At 32.8% G+C, this 24,640-nt stretch overlaps 3 protein-coding genes across 3 annotated transcripts; all 3 read right to left on the bottom strand.

Annotated features, from left to right (window-relative positions):
* Positions 1 to 374: 374 nt before the first annotated feature.
* On the bottom strand, positions 375 to 7,447 carry LOC124437348 (deoxynucleoside triphosphate triphosphohydrolase SAMHD1-like). Its single transcript, XM_046987324.1, has 5 exons — positions 7,364 to 7,447; positions 3,070 to 3,254; positions 2,343 to 2,532; positions 1,910 to 2,241; positions 375 to 1,505 (listed from the first exon to the last, which is right to left on the bottom strand). Exons 2-5 carry the CDS (start codon positions 3,245 to 3,247, stop codon positions 628 to 630), a joined length of 1,578 nt encoding a protein of 525 aa, XP_046843280.1. The 5' UTR covers positions 3,248 to 3,254; positions 7,364 to 7,447; the 3' UTR covers positions 375 to 627.
* Positions 7,448 to 11,700: 4,253 nt separating this feature from the next.
* On the bottom strand, positions 11,701 to 15,804 carry LOC124436036 (deoxynucleoside triphosphate triphosphohydrolase SAMHD1-like). The gene is made up of 2 exons (XM_046985962.1): positions 15,366 to 15,804; positions 11,701 to 12,602 (listed from the first exon to the last, which is right to left on the bottom strand). The coding sequence occupies exons 1-2, from the start codon at positions 15,802 to 15,804 to the stop codon at positions 11,701 to 11,703; spliced, it is 1,341 nt and encodes a 446-aa protein (XP_046841918.1).
* Positions 15,805 to 19,018: 3,214 nt separating this feature from the next.
* Positions 19,019 to 24,281, bottom strand: LOC124436035 (deoxynucleoside triphosphate triphosphohydrolase SAMHD1-like). Its single transcript, XM_046985961.1, is given in 5 exon segments — positions 19,019 to 20,223; positions 20,542 to 20,634; positions 20,667 to 20,734; positions 20,839 to 21,049; positions 23,802 to 24,281. Coding segments are annotated over 4 exon segments (1,266 nt in total). The 5' UTR covers positions 21,039 to 21,049; positions 23,802 to 24,281; the 3' UTR covers positions 19,019 to 19,318.
* Positions 24,282 to 24,640: the final 359 nt, after the last annotated feature.

Genomic DNA, 24,640 nt, shown 5'->3' with positions numbered 1-24,640 from the left:
CCTGTTGCTGCAGCAGTATAAGATTACAATTTTTTACTGTTTTATCTCAAAAGCTTTGATATCAGTATGTTTATTTATCTTTTTACGTGCTATATTTGCTAACGAAAACCTTTACTTTCATTATGATTTTGATTGACTTTTAAGTATAGCATCATTCTATAGCAACCTAGATCTTGTGGTCAATTTGTTAGTTTGTGTTATTTTGATTTTGAAATTCGTTCATTTTTGCAATTCGTACTCTTAAAATTCAAAAAGATGTTTTCATTTTAAAATACTGCGTTAATACAGTGTTATATAAATCGGGTATTATAAAACAAGTAGTAGGGCTATACAGATACATTTTTAGATAAAAGTTGAAATTTTATCATAGTAGCTATTTTTGAATCATTTTATTAAATTTGATACAATTTTGTGCTTATCTAACATAAACTATGTATAGTGAAGATTAATATATTGTTTGTTCCTTTGTGAATACTAATAATTATTCTCCGACTACTTTTGCTGTTTTCAGTGATATACGAATTGCACATTTTATTCATACGACATATGTCTGTGATTTAGTTATTGATTGCAACAGTGATACGTAGACATAGCTACTACCGACATTAAATGGTTTTTGATTTTCTTCTATCTTCCGAAAGTTTTTGGGAAGCCTTGCTTGAAACACCAATCCTCAAACAAATCTTTTACCTGGTCTCTTTGTTCAGGATTTTTTGCGTAAACTCTGATGTATTTTTCCAGAAATTTTTTTGGCAGAATTTTACTCACTTGCTTTTTACTTATTTGCGTGTGTTCTAGGAATTTGTTGTAAAAGGTCACTGCATCGACTGGATCTTTCTCTTTCATTCCATAGCTAAATTCAACTATGGAAACAAATATATCTTCTTTTCCTATCACTCCTTCTGACATTTCAGCCAATTCTTTCTCGATTTTGTCTTTGATAGGACATTCGGCATCTGACGGTGGCTGAGTTTGACCACAAAATTTGTAAATTTTTCGTTCTTGTATGCGTCTTATCAGCTCCTTCGCTTTTCTGACAGCACACTCCTCGCTCTCATTTCGTAATATATCATACAGAATGCTGTCTGTTAAGAGAGTATATCGCTTCATATCGTTCACAGCTTCTGAAATTCCCATGATTTGGTCAACATTTTGCAACGCCTTAGCTAGCAAGTGTTCTATTGGTGCCTTAGTTTTGTGCTGACAAACCCTGTGATGGAAGGACCAACGTGTGTGGAACAACTCGTACAGGTTAAACACCTCTTTGTCCCGAACGCAGATATGAAGTTGGTTTTTCACAGGCATGATGCGAACATTCTTGAAGTAGCGTCGATGATCGAAGGTAGTTATCACTCCAACATTAGCGCAGTCACGGGCGAAATAATCAAACTTATCACAGTCAATGCCATTTTGTTTATTCGCTACTATTTCATAAAGAAACCATTTTGGTTTGCCTGTCTTTTTACATTTTCTTGTCACCTCTTTTTTGTCGTCGGGTTGTTTACCTGCAAAACCCCGTCAAAACATCAGGGTGAGTTGTGATTTTTACAGATGTGGCAGGAAGCGAGCATAGTTTGTATAGCCCATAATGCCTGGTGTGACAATTGTGTTACTATCAGAAAGCCGAATGAAAAATGTTTTAGGAAGAAATGCCGGGCTCTTAAGGAATAAATACAAAAAGGTCGGATTGAAAATCAACAATTAATAGAATGAGATGTAAATTCAAAAATGGAAACGTTTCATTTTCTGTTTACAACTATCTTTTTTATACCAACGAACACTACCCAGGAGATAAGGAATAAAAATCCATTAATTTCAACATGTATAATTTTGAGTGCATTGTTATTTCATAAATTTCAAACAAAAATGAAGACTGAGTTCATGGGCTGAGATCCATTTTTTTGCAAACCTTCTATAAGTTCCTTGATGAAAGATTCATGTTCCTCGTCAAGACCATTTTTCCTAAAACTTTCCCTAAGTTTTGGATTTTCATCAAGCATTAAACCAAAAAGTAGACACGATGCTTTCTCATGCTTCCACTGCAATTCAGGTTTTACCATTTTCAAGTACACTTCATCAAAGAAATGAGAGAACGGTCCTTGGCCAAGATCGTGGCAAAGACCGGCTATTTTGACGCATAAGCGTTCTTCTTCTGTGATATCAATCTCTTCTCCTTGAAGCTCGTGTAATGTATCAATCAATTTCCCACATAAATGAGATGTTCCAAGGGAATGTTCGAATCTGTTTATAATAAGATGTCACTTTAAATATGTTGCATATGTAAAGTTTGGAAATACTTGTATCACCAAATTATACGATAATTTCATTATCAATAGCCTTACCTAGTGTGAGTTGCCCCTGGATAAACATAATCACATATTCCCAACTGCTTGATATCTTTTAAACGTTGAAACTGTGTTGTGTTGATAATTTTAACCAACAAAGGATGAAGTTCGATGATGCCATGAATTGGATCGTTGAATATCGGATATGGCTTCAATTGCTTTGATAATGCCGTAAGATATTCTTCATCTACGATAAGTAATAATTTTAAGTGAAGCATCTTATTTCTAAAAAGATGCAGATTCCAAAGAAAATACCAATCTTGAATTTAAGCACTTGTAAATTTTTGGCTTTATTTCAAAGCCTTCGTAATACACTTTTGAAAACAAGTCCAAAATTTAATTCGAGTATTGATGGCTATTTTTTCGCAATCTGCTTCGTTTAAATCATTTAAAATTATGGTGAATGGTTTGAGCCCAGGAGTATCATTAAACGTTTGTAGATGTAGATTTTCCAGGTTAGTGGAGTCCTGAGAAGAACTGTTGGTGTTGATGTAAACTGACGTTTCGACAACCTTAGCGATAGTTATCTTCAGTCTCTTTTAAAATTGTTGCTGGATGTGGTTTTTACACCTAAGTAAATTGATTATGGTTTCCTTTAAGAAGATAAAAATATGAAATAGCTTCCAGCTTTCCTGTTCTCCTATTTTTGATTGCTTATGGCTGTAAGTGCAACATGTTCAAATCCAAATCTCAAATCTGGACAAGTATTATGTGTGACACATACCTTTGGTAGTTCTTAAATGAAAGGACAGATGTAGCTGCCGTGCAGACAATACCGTCAAGTTGGGAAGGCCTTTTGTATGTTTTAGCGATTGAATGGTACTTTTTGTCAACAATTGCGTCTTAGCACCAACATAACGAAACGCTGTTTCAGTGAATAAACCGCGCAACCTTTGCAGCATTTTCTTTCTGAAAATATATCATCATTATTGTTATTGTTATTCATTTAATTATTGTTCTTAATATACAAAGACGGCAGTACATCAGTTACAACTTTAAAACTTTTTGAAGTTGATGAAAGTAATAAGTTATTACATGCAAGTTAATTACTTGCAATAAATATCAATATCAAAACAATAAAAAGCAACAATAGTTACTCAAGAAATAAATTACTACAATAGTGCATCTTTAGTCATGCTAAACATTTATTTGAAACTTTACTTCCAACAATTGAAAGTGTAGACAAACCTATAATATAAATTTAATGTAGTCGTCTTCAAAATAAAAAATAGCTGATTTCCCTATAAAGATATTTCTATATATATGTAACGCAATGTACAAAATTTTAATACGGTGGCAGTACATCAGCTACAACTTTAAAACTTTTTGAAGTTGATGAAAGTAATAAGTTATTACATACAAGTTAGTTACTTGCAATAAACATCAATAACAAAACATTAAAAAGCAACAATAGTTACTCAAGAAATAAATTACTACAATAGTGCATCTTTAGTCATGCTAAACAATTATTTGAAACTTTACTTCCAACAATTACAAGTGTAGACAAACCTATAATATAAATTTAATGTAGTCGTCTTCAAAATAAAAAATAGTTGATTTCCCTATAAAGATATTTTTATATATATGTAACGCAATGCACAAAATTTTAATGATGGTTTATTAAAATCTGTTGCCTACGTACATAAATAGACGACTACTAGTTAATATTTCACTCAAAAGGCAACTTGCTTTCATTGGGAAAATTCTTTCAATTACTAAAACATTTGCACTTCCTATCAACGTAGATCAAACGAAGTCTTGGTGAACACTAGTGTATCTAACTTTTGGCAAAGTCTTTTTATTAACAAATGGTATGTTTTATCAAAACAAATAATAATATCTAACCTATCAATGGGTATTTATTTATTTTGCTGACGGCTGGATTCCCATTGTTGGTAAAAATGGTACACGGATCTTCCGCATTCCTTCATTGAGAAATTCCACATATAGCCCCAATTTCATAAAAAATCTTTTCAATCAGCATAATCTTTTACTGATTGTACTTCTTCTGCAGAATTTTTTTTACAATTTTATGCATTTATGTTCTTATTTAGGTTAACTATATTGGGTTTCTGAATTCTATGTTTCAGCTAAAGTTCAAAAACATTTCAAATTCAAAAATATGTTTTATTACCGGGTAATACAATAAAGCCCCAAGTTTTGTGTTGAACTGATGACACTTTTTGTCATTAAAACATAGAAAATAACTTAGAGTGTATGAGTTCAGCAATAGTTGTCAACTTAAAGTTGTCAACTTAAAGAAAAACATTCTCTTTTAGGCATTTTTTCTTATTAAAAATTAGAACATCTGTCGGAATTTATCGGTTTGTAACTCTTTGTTTTTTTCATTTTCAGATAAATTTCGTTTGTATATATACAAAATATATTTGAGCATTAAAGAACAAGATTGTCTCGGAAGTTTTTCTCCTAGCAGCTGAACCTCTTCGTGTACGGATTTTGACAAAGGGAGCAGCTCTGCTTCCACAGGGAAAGTCATTCTGTGAAGTGTCAAAGTTTTTTTGAATAACATGTGTAAAATCTTATTAATTCTTTTTGAATAAATTAGCGTTTTGATATCGAAAACCTATTGGAACTGTTAAGGGCTGGCATTGGGGTAAGGGCTTGGCTCGACTCATATTTCCAACAATGTACTCTTTTGTTATGTATGTTTTGATGATATGAAGTATGATTTTAATAACTTCTCGTTCGCTAACACCATATTGTCTAGGGCTATTATATTGCAAAACAGTTAAGTCTACTGCGATGAAAATGTTTTGTTTTTTAAATATAGTTGATGTGTATAACAGAATGGTTATATACGAGAGAAAATTGTGATTGTACATAATGATAAATGATTCAAAGATAGGTTAAAGCAAAAAGTTTTCATTGACCAACTGTATAAACATTTTCTTAATTCTCGTAAATATGTTGTGATGAGAACAAGTATCGTCTGTTCAACACGAAACTTTCACATAATGACATAAGGTAACTTGTGTCAAATACTAAAAGAAGTTTTTAGCCAAACTAATTGCGGAAGTTGTTGACTGTTTGACTGAAAGTTCGTTATTGCCAGTTTTCGTTTTTCATCTTGACGCGTTCTTGATGAGATCATTTTAGAACTTTATTCACATTTGTAGTTTAGACATAGATGAATAGTGTTGAAAGCTGTACCTCTGCAGTACGTTGTAATTAAACTTATATGCAAATATATATAGTTATATGTAAATTGTACACGGTCACATTCCTTTCGACAACATTCAAGTATTACATATAAGTACTTTATATCATTAAGCAATTGTATTTTCACGAAGTAACTTTAAAGGATTCCTCTTTCTATTTCGTGCACATTGTAAATTTTTGATAAAAATTGATAAAAATTTTATCGTTCAATTAGTACATTTATATAAAAATTGTACGCAATTGGATGCTCTTCATAATCTTTAAAGTATAGCATATACATTTGTGATATTTTTATATTTAAATAGATTTTAGATACGTTTTTTCCATTATAAAAACGAAACCCGTCAGTTTAGAATTAGGACTATGTTACATCAAACATAAATGTTGACGATCTAAGCTGTATATTGCCTACATACATATGTAGACAGCTACTCGTTAATATTTCACTGGCAAGGTAACTTTATTATGCCTTCGAGAAGAAATTATTTGAATTACTTAATTGTCTGCTTTTAATCAATGTTATATCAAACAAAGTGCTGGTGAACACTGTTATGTCTACGTTTTAGCAATTAAAAATTTCTATTTAATAAAATCTAACTAATCAATGGACATTTACTTATTTTCTTGACCGCTTAATTCCCAAACTTGGTAAAAATGGTTCACGAATCTTCTGCATTCGCTCATCGGGAAATGCTTCATAGAATCGAATTCCTGAAACATCTCTTCAGTCAAGATAATCTTTTACGAAATTTACTCTTTTTACAGCATTTTTATTACAAATTTGGGCATTTATGTTCTTATTCACGTTAACTATTTTGGTTTTTAGATTTATGTAATCTAGCAGTGGCTAAAATTCATAAAAAATTTGCTAATTTAAAAACATATTTTATTACTGGTAATACGAAAGCCGGAAGTTTTTGCATCGAGCCGATTATACTTCAAGTCATCACAACATGAAATAACACAGAGTTTATAAGTTCAGTATTAGTTGTTAACTGGAAGGAAATTATTTTCTTCCAGTTCCAGGCATTTTTATTCCATTAAATGTTAGTAGCTACTTTATTCTGATAAAATTTAGAAGTTTATATCCTAAGCAACCCCTTGTGTTTACATTTTTATGTAAATTTATTTAGTGTTTGAGCATAAAAGAACAAATTTATCGCGAAAGTTTTGTTCCGTTTGTTCATTTTCGTGCACTTATTAAACAGTCGATAAACGATGATGGAAAGTTAATCGTTCAATTTGATATCCTTATACGGACATTGTTCCCAGTGAGGTTGGCAAAATAAGTCATTGCATATATTAAAATTCAAAACACCTCAAATACAATTTAGCCATACAAAGATAATTTTTGTCAGCTAATGCCGTAACCTTATGAAGCGCTTTTTAGTGAATAATCTGCAGCATTTGGCCACATTTTCCTTTTTAAAATTATCCATTTAACTTAATGACATAGAAATGGTCGATTTCCCATATATTCATTCCAATTAAATTTCAAAATAAATTGAAAGTATTGAATGAGGCATTTGTGAAATGAAGCAGAATTATTAAGGAATTTAGGTAAAGCTGGGCGTCACCCAGGAAAAACTTGTTTGATATATCGTATAGGTTTTATATCTACGTTAAGAAAGCTTTAATTAATCCAAAGAAAAGTAGTTTATTTGCTATGATTCATTTTCAAAATATCTATTATGTTGCCTTGCCTTTTCTTTTGTTGTCTCACATTCTATATAGTGATTTATGTCGTCTAATAAACTTTTACAACTAAAACTGTTGCTTACATACATGTATAAATAGATAACTACTAGTTAACATTTCATAAAGCTAACGTAACCTACCTTAAAAAAATTTGGCGAAACACTGTAAGGTCTGCTTTTCAACAATGTAAATGAAACGAATTCTTGGTGAACATCAATGTCTGAGGGCTTGACAAAATATATTATAGCTGATAATTTTAAATTTAAAGTACCTTTACGACAATGATATTGGTTAGAAATTTCTAAAGAATAGAATTTTACCAACTGATTGGCTGTTGTAATTTATTTTGCCAACTGCTGTATCCCCACTGTTCGTGAAAACGATACGCGTATTTTCCGCATTCCTTCATCGGAAATTGCTGAAAAGCCCAAAACTGCACTAAAAGGCTAGACAATGTTATTGGTTTAATTTTCTTCGAAATAGTAAGTATCGGTTTCCCTAGACTTATTTATGCTAGCCAAATTTTAAAATGGCTTCAAAATGTTTTTGTAACGCAAACGGCAACATATTTACAGCAGTTTATTCAAATCTTGTTGTGCTGACATACGTAGTATGAATCTTAATGAAATCTCCAAAATACATTGTTACGAAAGTATGCAAATATTTTGTTTACATGGAACACAACCAGACCTTATACAAATTCAAAGTGCAGCAAAGAAGAACTTTGTATTGTCAAACAAACACTTTTATTCTCATAGCAAATCTAAAGATTCCTATGTTTTGTTTCGCACACTTTGTAAAATGTCGATGAAAATTGATGGAAATTTTATCCTTCCATTTGATATTTTTTATAATACGGAAATTGTATACAATCAACGGTGGTATAACTGCTATGAGTAGGCAGAAGATATTCTTGTTAAAAGTAATTTGTAAATTTGTGTCATTGGTAGTCATCAAGCTTTATATTTGGTATTCTTGGCACCAAATTTTTGTACTTTTGATATTTGTTAATTAGCACTTTGGTATCTTCTCTCACTTTTTCTTGTGCTTTTTCTTTAACGGGTTCCTGTTTAGACTTTGTAGTGCCTTCTATGGATGCAACTATTTGTACCAGGCCCAATTTTTGAGAACTTTTCTAGCTTATCAAGCAACCCGTATTCCCATTAACAACAAAAAATGTCTCCAACCCATATAGTTTATCGGTTTCGACCACACACTGGCATTTTCCTTTAATTGATAGTTGTTTTTTCGACTCATAAAAAAAAACTTTCTCATTTGCGTCCTGCAATATTGGCCAGTTCTTCAATTTGTTAAAATTCACTTCATCTATAAGATTTACGCTGGAACCGGTATCTGCCATGACTGACACAGGAGTACCATTTATCTTAACTTTAAATTTCGGCAGCTTTTGTTGGGCCGTCAACGTTGAAAATACATATTCATCTTCCATACTTGATTCTGACGTTATTTCTTGCACCGTATTCACCTTGTGTCTACGTTTTTGTCTACCTTTGTGTGAATCTTTTTTTTTATGTATTTATGTTCACCTTTGTCAATCAGTTTTTCTGCCGTTGTGTCTAATATTGTGTCTAAGTTAATGTCTACATTTTTGTTTATCTTTGGGTCTACGTTTCTGTTTGTCTTTTGCTGAACTTTTTCTCCATCTTTTTGTTTACTTTCTTGTGTGGTTGCTGTAAAGTTTGAGGTGACAAATTTCACAATGTGATAGCGTTCTCCTTCGACTGTCATTGAAAAACCTTTCAAATTGTTTTTAATTGCATTTTTTTATTTACATCATTTTTCGAAATTTAATAAGGCACATTAGCGCTCCAATCACAGCCACTACACCCATCAATTGTAACCTTATATCATTACGGAACCTGAAAACGAGTCATGTTCACTACTATATCCAATCATGGTCTTGGATCAATGATCCAATGATTCAACCAATTTCCATAAATTCAATGACTTTAGGTTGAGAGATTTTAAAAGATATGAGAATTTTAGATACTGATAGTGAAACAAAAATGTCACAATACAAATTATCATCAATTTCCTTCAGAGGTACGCTATCCGTCATTGATTTTTGCTAAGTACCTTCAAACAAACATGAAAATTATACAAAATCTTGGGAATGATATGTTCTGGATCATACGGTGTTTAAAAAATTATTACGAAAAACAGACAAAAAGGTACGATAAACTTATTCCTATACTATGCTCACAATCATGGTGATGTACATAAAATGCCTTGTCTAATTACAAGTGTGAACTATTGATTAGATCTTTTTTACTCAAAGCTACTGTTTCACCATCTTTTGAAATCATGATAAAAACATCACAATAAAATTAACTTGAAACTCAGCAAAAACGATGAAATTTTCATTGCTTTCCTCAACATTATACATATGCAATTTGTTCTCGGGTATTGATGCAAAAATGTACAAATCACAACAATTGATAACATATTTAGAGTTATATATCTAAACTCTGAGCACATCATTGTTTTCTGCATTTTCTATATGCCCATATGCAGTAAGTTATGCAAGAGAAATGACAAAATAATAAAATCGAAAAGTTATATTTTGCGGGAGTAACTATGGTTTTACTTCAGAGGTTTAATGAACAAAAGTATAAAAAATATAAGAATTGATGTTGAATCAACAAAATTTCATGAAATACTATAATAGTAATTATTTTTACACAGTACATAATAGATGGAAATGATCACTCAATTTGTATGATTGAAAGTGGCTCGCACACATCTCGTATGGTCTTTATTTGAGTTTATGTATATTCACCTACTGCATAGAGTGTGTTTGGTAGAATGCAGCTAAAATTTCCATTAAGTACTTTCATAATCTTTGAGTCATATAAAATTTAATATAAACATGGTTTTTTTTATAACAAAATGTATAGTTTATAAAAAGCAAAATTCGGTCGTTTTTTATAAAATAAATTGTAATTTTGTATGAAAGCCAGTTTCAAGTGCAAAATTTTTTAAGTGATCTACAAAAAATATAATATGTGAAAAGTTAATCACAAATTTGTAAAAAACATTGTTTGATTATTGTCTTTTGCACGCTCTGCAATACATACTCTCTAATGAAAATTCCCAATATTTGTGCAGGATTTTTGATACACTGTATACATTGCTTAATATAGCTAAATCTTAAAAATCATAAAATAGATTATACTTGAAAGAAACATTCTAAAACAGTCTTCGAAATAATAGTGCTCTTGTGGGAAGTTTACGTCTAAAATTTGATAGCATTTAAGTACCTTGCTGAAAAAGTAAATTTTGTCCAAGATATTAAAGCAGTACTCCAGCGTTCGAATTTTTTATTGTTTCGATCTCAAATCCTTGATCTTCTGTACATTTATACACTTTTAACTTTTTTGCATGACGTTAACATCAACAATGCCACTATCAGCTTGGTAATTGAGGGCATATCTAGACATGTTTTATTTCGTATTAAATCCAGAAATAATTTGTTTCAAAGGAGCTCAATACGGCAAAACATGCATTAAAAATATTAACACCCCCCCCCAATCATCGTTAACTATGCAACCGATAGAGTTATATTATTTCCATAATAAGAATCTTTCTCTTTTTTATCATGAAGGACTTTTTATGCATAGCTATAACCCTAGCAACCTGACTATTTTGCTAGCCAATCAGCGTGCGCACAAAATATCAGGGTTAAACTGGCTTTGTGGCATTTATTAAAGTTAAACCAAGGACGCATACTCACAAAAAAGTTTTCATTTCTCTTGATCTTCTTGGACCACTAATGAATTGTCTCACTCCATCTATGTGGCTGAACTCGGCCTTTGTAATCAATCCCTATATGCTGCTACACCAACACGTTGAATTATTTTTGTTATGAAGTGCTACGTAGCCTCGAATTTAATCAGAATACTTATCTGTCTGTAACATTTTTTACAACTACTGATTTATTTTCTCTTGCACTTTATGTAGTTGTATTTTTTCAAAATATTTAGAATATTCTAGCTAAAATTCTAAAATACGTGCGAGTGTAACAATATGTTTGAATTTAATAGCAATGTCGCAAAATATCGACCTGTTCAAAAGGGCGACATTTTTTTGCGTTCTGGATTTTATACAAATTGTTCATAAACAAATCGCCAGGCTGCAGATGCACTTCATGTGAAGGTTAAAACTTTATCATCGTATTTTTTATTCATTTTATTGAATTAGATACAGTTTTGTTCTTATCTAACATAAACTATGAATGGAGAAGATTATTATATAGCTCGTTTTGTTTCACTTGTGCTTTAGTGTTACATTCTAGCTATTTTTCATTAATTGGAAGTGTGAAATGTGGATTTAATGTATATATAACTATCGGTGCTTTGAACTAAAGACATTTTGTTGTGATTCGCTCGTTAAGAAATTGTCAAGCGTATTTATAAGACAGCGTGATTTAGCAACAAGAACTTCGAACAGTCTTTCTTTATCCTCCTATAGGTTTCGGATACTTTTGCTTGGAGCACCATTTCCTAAACGTTTTTTTGATCAATTCAGTCTGCTCCTTCTTTTCGGAGTATTTTGCATAAACTCTGATGTATCTTTCCTGGAAATTTTGTGGCAGCATTCGACTCACTTGCTCTCTTTTTATTTCTACATTTTCGCCAGATTTTTCGAAAAATGTAACAGCTTCAACTGGATTCATACCTTTCATTCCAAAATCGATTTTTGGTATGTGAACAAATATATCTTCCTTATTCAATTCTTCTTTTGATATTTTATCCGAATCTTTTGATATTATTAACAGGTCTTCGACGATATCTTCTTCCGAAGGACAGTCATTCGATTGTGGCTGAGTTTGACCACAAAATTTGTAAATTTCTCGTTCTTGTGTGCGTTTTATCAAAGCCTGCGCTTCTCCGACAGCATGCTCCTCACTCTCATTTTGTAATATATCATAGAGAATGCTGTCTGTTAGAACGGTGTATCGTTCCATATCGTTCACAGCTTCTGAGATTTTCATGATTTTATCGACTTTATAAAACGCCCTAGCCAGCAAATCTTCTATTGGTGCCTTAGTTTTGTGTTGATAAACTCTGTGATGGAGAGACCAACGTGTGTGGAACAATTCGTACAAGTTAAACACCTCTTTGTCACGAACGCAGATATGTAGCTCTTCATCAATAGACATGATGCGAACATTCTTAAAGTAGCGTCGATGGTCAAAAGTACTTCTCGATCCAACGTTAGCGCAGTCACGGGCAAAATAATCAAACTTGTCACAGTCAATCCCATTTTGTTTGTTTGACACGATTTCATACAGAAACCATTTTGGCAGTTTTGTAATTTTGCATTTCCTTTCCACCTTGCCTCTGATTGGGTCTTTTCCTACACAAAAGGAGAAATTGCAGTTGTTTTTTCGTTTATTAGCTTGAAAGATAATGAGTTAGCATTAATCTTATTGGCATCACAGAAATCAATCTTTACTCTACATATCTTTGCAATAAAGTCGAAACACGGTGCCATCTAATAAATTGCTATAGGGATGACTGACGAGAATCTCTCGTCCATTCGCAGCTTAAAAGAGATTTGACTCTTCTCCAATCCCTGTGGGCTTGATAGCTCAACAGGTAGAGCGGCCGACTAGTATCCCGAAGGTGTGAGTTCAAATCTTGTCAAAGTCAAATGTCTTTCATGTTTTTTTTTTAAATTTTTAAATTGAAAGGTTTCTATTATTCATCTTCAGATTAAAAAGTATGATAAATTTACTTTGATTTTCTATATATTTATCATAATATACTAAGAATTACATGTTAACTTTATTATATATATCTACAAGATCTAGCAATAAAAGATTGTTTATGACGTTTGGTCCGGGATAAAATACTATAAGTTTTGCTTTTACGCAACTCGTGCGAATTTTCTTTGGAATAAGGTACTAAAAATTTGCATGGATGATCAGGTTCCTCTATAATCCTTTTGATCTCTTGGGTAGTTGCTAGTTCACGTCTGCTTTTCAAGGAGGGTAAGTAGTTTTTATCTAGTTGTAAAATTTTTAAACTTCTTCTTTGTACACGTTCAATTTCTTGCTGTAAAAAATGTGGAAGTCCTGCCCAGACTGCCGATGCATACTCTAATACTGGTCTTAATTTTGATGTATATGTTAATAATCCAACATTTGAAGGTAATTGAGACTTCCTACAAAGTCGAAGATGATATAGTCTTTTATTTGCCTTGCATGTAATTTGGTGTACATGTTCATTCCATTTAAGATCATTTTGACATGTTACATCAGGAAGTTTGAAATTAGTAACTTTCTATTTCTTCTTCTCCAATAAATAGGGAGGGTGATTCTTGTATTGAGTCCGTAAAGCATATCCACATATCCTTTGTTTTTTTTCGGATTCAGAGCCATTCTGTTATTATCAGCCCATTTCCGCAATTCGTCGATTACTTTTTGCATGGAACTGCATTCACCTCTTTCGACAATCTGGTTCTGAGTGCAATCGTTCGCATATTTACATGTATTAGCATCTATTTCTTTAGGAATATTGTCCTCTAAATCATTTATATATACGTTAAAGAGCACTGGTGATATGACAGCGCCTTGTGGCACGCCCAAAGGGCAAGGTTGGATGGATGAAAAGGCTCCTTGTAGGTTGACTTGTTGCGTTCGTCCGGTCAAAAAACTTCGAATCCATTGCCAGAAAGACTTATTAATTACCGTTGATGCTAATTTTTGTAGTAATATATTGTGATTCACCATGTCAAACGCCTTTCGAAAATCAATAAATAATACGTGAACTCCCTTTCTACCTAATTGAGAATTATCTGTTGCATTATACCAATTTTGTGTCATAGATATTAGAGCAGATACAGTAGATCGTCCATGAGTAAAGGCATGTTGGTTACTCTTTATTTTGAAATCTGATTTATTCAAATGGAGTTGAAGTTTGTCTATTACTTTAGCCATTTGAGGAAGGACAGATATAGGTCTGAAGTCATTTTCAATATTGCTTAGATTATTAACTTTAGCAACTGGAGTTATTAGTGCATATTTATATTGGCTGGGGTACTTGCATTGTTTTATACTTGTGGTTACTTTATTGTGTACGACTGGTGCAAGATTTTTGCAAAAACGTTTAAGTATCCATGCCGGAATTTTGTCATCTCCTGTTGCTTTTCTGGGACTTAGGTGCTGTAGACAACTCTTGACCTGTCCAATAGATGGTAAAGGAGGTTTAATATCCTTAAGCGTTTGGTTGATTAAGTTATCTTCAATTTCGTAGTTAGGTAATTGGTTTAACTAAGGTTTTGTAAAGACTTGTTGTAATTTTTCAGCTAGCTCCAGTACATTTTCATCATAAACATTTCTTTTACATTATTTCCGTTATTCATTCCCAACATTAAGAAGATTGATTTATACCATTTTTTAGGGTTAGTCGTACGAAAGTCCTTTGCTTTTCGTTTGTAATATGAAATTTTGGCGTTTTTTATAAGTTTTGAGATATCAGAACATAGTTTTTCATAATGTGCTTAATTATTACAAGAGAAAGCACGTTGTCTGGCTTTGATCTTTGATTTATAAAGCTTATTATCCAAGGTTTATCTGAAGCATGCATTCGTACTGTGTTCTCAGGAATAGTTTCATCCATAATACTAAGCATCGTCGAGGTAAAAGCATTTACTTTTTTATCTACAACTTCTACATTAAAGACCTCCGACCAATCTTCAAGAATAAGTTTTCAGCATAAGACATTTACTTTTCCAGGCGTTAAGAGTCTTACCCTTCTGGGAATTGTTGGTGTTTTTTCTTTCTGTTTTGGCACTAATAGAAGGCATTGGTGATCAGAACGTCCCAAAGGTGGTAAATGCTGTGTTGGTTTATAAATCTCTCGCATATTTGTCAAGAATTGATCCAAAATGTTTTTTCCTCTGGTTGGGTATAGGATAGATTTTTTTAAATTGAAACAATTACATAGATTAGTCAAGTTTAATTTATTGAAGTTCAATCTTATCATGTTCTTTTTCGGCACTTTGTCCAGGTGGATAATAAAAAATGACGACAATAATTGCACTAAAATGGCGAGGCTGTTGGTTTAAGCACTAACCATAGCACCTTTTTATGATTGTCTTCATCAAATAACTTACGACTAACAGCTATACTTTGATGTACATAAGTAAGAACTCCTCTGCCAAGGGTGGGTCTATCTTTGCGAAATATTTTGTATTCATCATTAATCGATATTGCTGTATCTGGTATATTTGGAGAAAGCCAGGATTCTGTAATCAGAACAACTTCAGGACCATCATTCATGACGACTCCTTGTAGTTCATCAATTTTATTAGTTATATGACATGCATTTTTGAGCATGATTGTTGGGAGAAAGGTTTTAACTGGATCATTACTATTAGTTTTAATTTCTATAGAGTTGCATTTTCCATAATTCGTATTGTATCCCTTATTTATTTTAATATGTTTGATTGGTTTTCTCTGGGTTATACGAACGTCAATTGAGAAGATGTTATCATTGGTTGTGTAATCTGATGCGATTAAACCACGATGCATTCGATCCATTTTCCTCCTCATCTTAGCCCCAAAACCAGTCGTATACTGAGAACAAACGTCAACATGCGGTTCAACAGTAGTTATTTTTCGTTCAGTGTTTGATGAACAAAGTGTAGCTATGTTAACCATTATTTTGCTTTGTTTTTCCTTTTGCAAGATGTCTGATAATCGTACTTCAAAAAAGCTTGTTTGCGAAGATCTTGGTGATGTGAGTGTGTTCGGGGATGATGGTAATACTGAAAAGGGGTACTCTTATGACAAAAATTGTTTTTCTTTGTACTTTTAGAAGGTGTTTGAGATGGTGGATATTTAATGTCGTTAAATTTGACTTGATATTTACCATCCTTTGAGTAGTTTTGCTTTGAGTTTTGGAAAACAGAAGTAGAACTCGGCAGTTGTTCGGTGTTAATTGCTGTAAGCGATGTTAAATTTTGTTTTTGATCAGAAAGGACATCATGAGTTGTATCAACTGGGTTTGGTAACTTCTGTTCCGGATGGATAGTAGCAGCAGAGTTGTTTATCTGGAGTTGTTCCATGCCAGCATGATTTGCAGAATACTTAACATGTTGTTTTTCACGATATTTAGTCATTTGCATTGAAAACTTGTCATTGAAATTTTGTTTGTTATTAATTGTAGTATAATTTTGTAGGGTAACGGAATAGTTTTTCGCCTTGGTGTAATTATTTTTGTGTTTGGCACGATATATTTCTAGTTGATCATCAAGAGAGTTAAGCAATTGTGATGGAACAAAATTATTGCAAATTTTAAATTCATGTCTATTGCTTCTAGTTTCAATAGCTCGTTCATTCTTTTTGTTTTCAAATCTCTTTTTTAACATTAATACATCCGTTCTAAGCTCTTTAATTTCCAATTCAAGTTTGATGTTTTTATCCTTTTGTACTTGCAACTCTGTTTGCAATGCCCTTATATCATCTCTGAGAATTTGAGCCTTTGCTTCGGGGGGAAAAGATTGGGTATTTTCCAAAGTTTGAAGTGCATCGACTCGGCTTTGAAGAATTTCGATATCAAGTTTAATATCTTCGACACACTCTTTAATGTTAACATTCGACCATTGAGGTGTCATTCCACCTGAGGCTTGGGAAGGAATACGTTGTAAACATCTACAACATACCTTTGTATTTGCTTTAAATTCTTCCAAAGTTGTAGATACACACATTTGAATTAGACAATATCTTAGTTGATTACCGCTTTCTCCTTGAAACATAAAAGTATTCTGTCTACCACAGTACTAAGTACAAACCAGATCATTGCTTGAACCGACAAACTTTCTTGAACTACCTCCCGGTGATGACCATTTACCTCGTTGATCAAGGCAATTTTCGAAAAAATCTTGCAGTGTTTTTAAAAAATTTTGCCATTTTAATCGTTTTCCATCATAAGCAATACATTTCGAAGCTTTAAAACTATAAATTCTTTCTATATCACAATTAAGATTACATTGATCGCGAGACAATAAAACACAACCTACCGCCATGTTTGCTTGTTAAGACCTTATGGCTAACAAGCCATTTACTAAATCAACTTCAATTGAGCAATTCGCAGTCGCACTTGAAGCTATTGTGTCATACACAAATACAAAATAATAATTTGAAAGCAAACACAATAGAAAGTTAATACCAACAATGATCTCATAATTTGATAATCACTAACCACTGTACTCGTATTAAAAGATCGAATAATTACAATATCCGCCTATTTAAAATAGCCTAAGTTCAACTATAAAAACGGCAGATTTAAGCATGCGCAAAGTCCCTTAGCCAATCAGAATTCAAAACTTCTGATATAGAATTGCATTGTATGTTCCGCCCTCTGAAGATAGGCGGAATACGTCGAGAATTCGCGCGAGTACGCATTGAAATGTGGGAGAAAAGACAGTTGTTAGGTTACAAGCCAAATCTTGAGATTTAGCGGTATTACGATTACGAACCACAGAATAAAAGCGTGAAAACGAACGAATAAAACATTATATTACAAATTGTTTGTGAAATAATATTTATCTCATCTCCAAATAGAATATTTATTATTCTTTGGAAATTTCTGGCTGTAACGTGGCTGTAACTCACAAGAATGTTCATGTAACAAAGCAGGAGTGAAGTACACAGATGTATGGTCGTGTACTGCAAACACGAATGTAGATATTGATGACGACAATGATGTTGAGGAACAGGAGTTTTTAGATGATGATATGGAGGACGAATTCGAGGCAGACCTTTAGAAAAAGCGCGTCTTGTCTTGCACAATACGCTTCTAACTTTTAAAATATTATTTCCGCAACAATTGTTTAAATCCAACTTAATGCACAAGTTTATTTTTTTAAGCATTTTACTTATTTTGTTAGTTTCATCGTGTGGAATAGCTCTTTATTAGGTCTGGCACTAGCACACAAAATATAAATAACATGAAGTTTCACGGGAGAAATGGCGGATTACGGAATTGTAATGAGCTACAAATTTTGAAATTTCAATGTAATATAACAATAAAACTGCAGCTTTCTTGAGATGACAAGAAGTAAAACAGTATTAAGCATGTAAAGTCGTACTGTCTTGAATTTTTCACGGCCTTTCTGGAGGTGTCCAACGGGAATGAAAGAAAATCGGTCACAGGTCACGGATAATTTTGAATTTTTTTATGCTATTAAAATAAAATTGGAAAAGGAAAATCTTAACCTTTCAATGACTTTAATTGGCTACTAAGTATAAAAAGACCTCAAGCTCGGTTATTAAAGGCTTATTGATTTCTAATTACTGCCTTTCCATGGAAAACTACAATTTAATTATTCTCTCAAACTATTTGTTATTTCGCATTTGTTGTACCTGGTAGTCCGACTGGGAGTCAAACAACGCTTTAATAAAACATGTGCAAAAATCAAGTGACGTCGTATTTCACGTGGTAGACATGGCTATGGCTAGTAGTGTTTATGACGTCAAGATTTGATAATGTTTATTATCAGGTGTTTAATGAACCGATATTTACAATGAAAGGTAATATTTATGTTTTTTTTGCATTAGAGCAGGTTGAATTCGATTGGCGTCGGAGGCTCTGGACCGATTTACTTACTTTAAAAATTTTTGGCGAGTGTTACTTTCAAGTTTACGTCGAATTATCACCAGGGCGGTATATATCTACAGGCATTGTTAAATTTTTCGACAATTTTTTGTTTACTGGATCTTGCTCATAACATGTACGTTGCTAGACTACAAATACGTCTCAATATTGAAATTTGAAAGTTTATTATAATACTTTTCATTTTATTTTGATTCAATTTTGTGCTGCTCTAACATAAAGTAATTTTAGCATAGATTATAATATACTTATCAATATTTATTCATTCCTTTGTTTCCGTTCTTCCATCTTTTACACTCCAACTATTTTTTTACTTTTCCATATATATTGTCCGACTTGGGCATTTAAAGTGTCTATAATCATTGGTGTTTTGAATTTAAGATATGTAGTTTAAGTTATATGAAACTGTCAAGTACGTTTTTAGAACAGAAAGATGTGGCATAAAATAGTTCATAAGGCTTTAGGAACATATGGCTTTGGAAATTCATTATCATCGCACCATTTTTCAAATATTTTATTAATCAATTGAATCTGGTCTTCATTTCGTTCCGGGTTTTTTGCGTAAACTCTGACATAAGTTTCCTGGAAATTTTGTGGTAACATTTTACTAACTTTCTCTCTTTTTATCGCAAACGTTTCCCTGCGTGATTTATCAAAAAACCTGACAGCATCAACTGGATTTTTATCTTTCATCCCAAAGTCGAACTCCACTACAGAAACAAATATGTCGTTCTTTGTTAATTTTCTTTCTGATAGATCAATCAACTTTTGGACGATTTCATCCTCTTTTGGGCAAGTGAAACTCGACGGTAGATCAGTCTGACCACAGAATTTGTAAATCTTCCGTTCTTGTATGCATCTTATCAACTCCTGCGCTTTTCTGACAACTCGCTTCCCGCTCTCATTTCGTAAGATGTCATACAGAATGCTGTCTGTTAGAACGGTGTATCGTTTCATATCGTTCACAGCTTCTGAGATTTTCATGATTTTATCGACTTCGTAAAACGCCCTAGCTAGCAAATCTTCTATTGGTGCCTGAGTTTTGTGTTGATAAACTCTGTGATGGAGGGACCAACGTGTGTGGAACATCTCGTACAAGTTAAACACCTCTTTGTCACGTACGCAGATCTGAAGTTGGTCGTTAATAGACATGATGCGAACATTTTCAAAGTAGCGTCTGTAGTCAAAATTACTTTTCACACCGACATTAGCGCAGTCACGGGCAAAGTAATCAAACTTGTTGCAGTCGATACCATTTCGTTTGTTTGACACGATTTCATAAAGAAACCATTTTGGTTGGCCTGTAAATGGACATGTCCTTTCTACCTTTTCGTCTTCTTTGTTGGGGTCTTTACCTGCATACAACGAGAATTTATAAAGTCTCGGGCTACTGCAATATAAATGTGGAGTTGTGTTACTGGAGTAATAATTTGGAAGGTATAATAAATAATGAGTTTGAATCCTAATGAGAGCTAGCATGAACTTTATCATGATTTTTAGCATTACCTTGATGAGATCTTTAATGAAATTTACATGATCATCATCAAGGTTTTCCTTTAAAACTGTCCTTAAGTTCACGATTTGACTTGAGCATATCATCAAATAGTTTCAGTGACGCCGTCGCGTGTTTCCACTCATTGTCAGTACTTCCACGACAAAACTTTTTCATGTACACTTTTCGAAGAAATAAGAGAACGGTCCATGGCCAAGACCACGACAAAGACCTGCTATTTTGACACATAACCGTTCCTCTTTGTGATTTCAATCTTTTCTATATTTTCTCTTTTTCTCTCTTCACGATGAAGCTCGTAAAGTTTATCGATCAATTTTCCACACAAATAAGATGTTCCAAGAGAGTGTTCGAACCTGTTTGAAGATAAATTGTGTGGGTAAAAATTTTCAAAAGTTGCGCTATTCACCACTTAATCTATAAAACATATCCCATAGTGTTTTCCACGTAATAACCTTACCTTGTGTGAGTTGCTCCAGGGTAAACGTAATCACAGAGTCCCAACTGCTTGATATCTTTCAAACGCTGAAACTGTCGTGTGTTGATAATCTTGACCAACAATGGATGAAATTCGATGAAACCATGAATTGGATCGTTGAATATCTTAGATTTATCAATTGACTGGCTGTCTTCATTTTTTAAAGTTGCAGAATCTCCCATATCTACTTAAACTAAAATTTTCAAATAAAACAGTTTTGTTTGCTTTTATTCAATTTACAGATAAACAGAGCTACTCGGCTTTGCTGCTAATCAATACTTTGTGGAGCTCTATGTCTTAGCATTTTCAAATTCTACTCTTAAATGCATGCATGTTCAAGACAGATGTATGCACTGACAGGCAAAGGCGTAACTAGAACGTTAATTAGGAGTGTGCATATTCATATACTCAGTTGCACCCTACTGATTTCTTTTGAAATTCAATTCACTTTCAAAAGAAATCAGTTGGACGCAACGGAATATATGAATATGCACCACCCACCCCCTCCCCCAAATTTACGTTCTTGTTACGTCTATGTTGACAGGTTGCCTCATATTTAAGGGGAATACAATCAAACGCTAAAAATATCTGCCGCATACGAATCTATATCCAAGGAATTCGTGAGGTAGATAAGTTAACTTTTGCATTTGTTTTTTAAAGCTTATCATATGTTGATGTATAATTTGCCACAATTATGGTGCGTTCACAAGATCCGATTTGTTGTATCTTATAAAACTGATCGTGTGAGCACATACAATTTGAGCCTACGACATTTGGATGAGTAAGTCTGAAATGTCGGATATAGATGTCGAAGATCAGAGAAAACCAAAAAACCCCAGAGTTCTCACCATCCATACTTTCCATATTTAGATTTGCAAAAAACTTGGAACCAAGGACATAAAGATGCAAAATGTATCAATAAATGTTCTAGATGAAATAAATGGCTGCTACCACTATTAGAAGTATCCAGACGAATATAAATATCAACAAAATTAGCGGACCGAGAAATCGGATCTTGTGAACGGGCCACAAAAACATGGTTACGTTGAGGAGCTCATGTGTGCGTGTGCGGGGATGATTTGTTTTAATGAGACGAACAAACATCAAAGACGATAGGATCCATACCGTTTCTCGGGAATGCTGGAATAATAAAATGAGACCCCCGATAATAAAAGAGCGCTTTCCAATAATGGCATCAATATTTATGATTGTTATAAAATCTCCACTACCAAAAGTCTGTTTTATTTTTTGAAGATTTTTTCTCCCTATTTTTCTATGGTAGCTGTAGAAGCAATATCAACTAAGCCAATGATCATTTTGATAAAACAATCATTTCACTCAAGATGCCGTATTTGCAATTTGTGTACGCAGGTGGAATCTTGTAAAGAACCGACCGGCAATACGTGTTGTCATTACAAGATAAGTAGCACAGAGTTTATTGTTTGAGTAATAACTGAAGAAAGTTTTCAGACTCATTACATCTGATAAAACTTATCTATCTACGTGCTTGTCGTCCGTTGTCATGTTAATTTCTTTTCTCTTTGAACATGCATCGAACAGCAAATTGATGACGAAGTATTTAGCTTTCTCAACAAGACAAGTTCATATCAAAATTTTGGCTAAAAGAAGTGACATCACGACCTACATACGACGCGTAGCAACGTCGACACTTAAAGAGATAAACAACACCAGAATCTCAGAGCACCTGGAGATTTTTCTTCTGACAGGAAAACAGTATCACCATATCAGTATCTTCACTCATACTTAATATATTTTATGTTGGGCAATTGTTAATCAAGGAAGTTTTTGTGAAATGAACTATCAATATAGGTAAAGGCCTATCGTATACTTGGAGTAACTTGTTTAACTTGTAAAAAAAAAGAAACTTAGTTTCTTTGGCTATAATTCATTTTTAAAAGATATAAAACCTGATTTTTTATACTGATAATGACACGTAATACTTGTATTCATACCCTAGTGATTTGTTAAATTAAACACAACTCATTGTGCTCATATTTTTATGTAAATTTCTTTTGTGCGTGAGCATGAAAGAACAAATTTATCGCGGAAGTTTTTCTCTTAACATCTGTTGCGATTTCAAATACTATTTTAGTAGTTTATTTAACGTAGTGTCAACGAACCTTCTTTTGTAGGTGATGAACAAGGTTTTTGCGTTGCGTGGCGGTGTTATCAAAGTAATCTTTTCGAGTGTCTTATTTTTAATGTATTTACATGTACAGGTGGCATATAATATTAAATGGACGATACCTGTTGTCTTCGCAACATAAAGGAGAATAAATTTTATGAGTTCAACAATACTTAAAGAAAATCATTTTCTTCCGTATACATTTTCTTCAAATAGAAATAAGTACATTTAACGAATTTATCGGTGTTCGTTCATATCAACAACAATTTTTTTGTTCTCCATATTTTATGCAAATATCTTTTTGTCTGTGATCCTAAACTACGAAAAGGATCACGAAATTTTTTGTAGCACTTGTTCCAATTGCAAAACATTTTTTGTCATAGTTCATTAAACTTAAAGTTTATTTTGAATGAAAGATGGGAATGAATTAATCTGTGTCCAATGTCCTTTTTTAAGATAAAACTCAAAAGACGATGTTTTCTATATATTTTGTCTCGTCTGAAGTTAAAATGTGAATAAAACAAAGGTATCATAAAATATTCTTAACAAAAACACGTCGGGGTTAAAAGCAAAAATTAGCGCCGACAAAATCAAATGAAATATTTAGACTTTTTTCAAAACAAGACTAGTTGCTGTCAGAATCTTTGACTGAAAATATCTTTTCCTAGTTTTGTGGTTTATTGCACTTTGTTTTTATTTGGCCTTTTCGTGGCAATGCTTAATTCTTTTCATTTGGAAAACTGTAAATGCTCATCAAGACACTTTTCTTATATAAAGAATAATAAATGATTTCACCCACCTTTGATTTAACTATGTCTTATCGTTTTTAGATAAAGATCACTGACGTTTATATTTCTTCACCAAACACAAGCTTCGTGTAATCTTCTCTCTGCAACAAAAACGATTGAAAGATAACAAACAGACTCGCCCTTTCTTTTTTTGCCAGTTAGAGATCACGTGCATAAGCAACGCCAATCTTTGAACCAATAGAATACTTGCTGGGGTGATTTTTCACGCATGCGCTATAAAAACGATGAAATGTACGAAAATGGAACTATGCTTTCCTATAATGGCTTTAACATTTTGATTGTTTCAAAAGCAATAGTGCCGACATTTTCTTGCATATGTCTAAAGTTTTTCATTAAGAAGTTTGTAAACGTAGCTGTAAGAAATATAAATTAAACACAACAAGTTGTTATACACAACAGTACATAAATCTTAATTAAATATTAAACGTGTAATGACAGGTAGCCTACCTTAAAAGGAAAATTAACGTATGTGGAAAATTAAATAGTTAAACCTGCTGCCATACATCAATATAGATCTAAGTAAATCTTACATCAATGCAGTGAATTTCTGCATTTGTTATTCAACCGTGTCTTGTGTATCTGTGAGCCTGTAAGACCAAAACATTGCATTCCTTTCTATAGAAACTCTACTTGATCCATTTAGGTTCCTTCAAAATCAGTATAAAGGATATAATAATTAAGGCGGCATTCGGAATACGTTTCAAAGAAACAAATAACAGCTGTATTATGGTCGCCAAATTTATGACCATCTTCTCAGTAAAGTTTAGAGAGATGAGGAAAGCATCCTTTTGAAAGTCCGGCAAAGTTATGTGTTATTTTATCTGTACTC

The sequence above is a fragment of the Xenia sp. Carnegie-2017 genome, unplaced genomic scaffold (genome assembly GCF_021976095.1).
Source record: "Xenia sp. Carnegie-2017 unplaced genomic scaffold, XeniaSp_v1 HiC_scaffold_16, whole genome shotgun sequence".
Lineage (NCBI taxonomy): Eukaryota > Metazoa > Cnidaria > Anthozoa > Malacalcyonacea > Xeniidae > Xenia > Xenia sp. Carnegie-2017.
The sequence above is the reverse complement of the archived record's forward strand: the minus strand, read 5'-3'. Positions and strand labels throughout refer to the sequence as shown.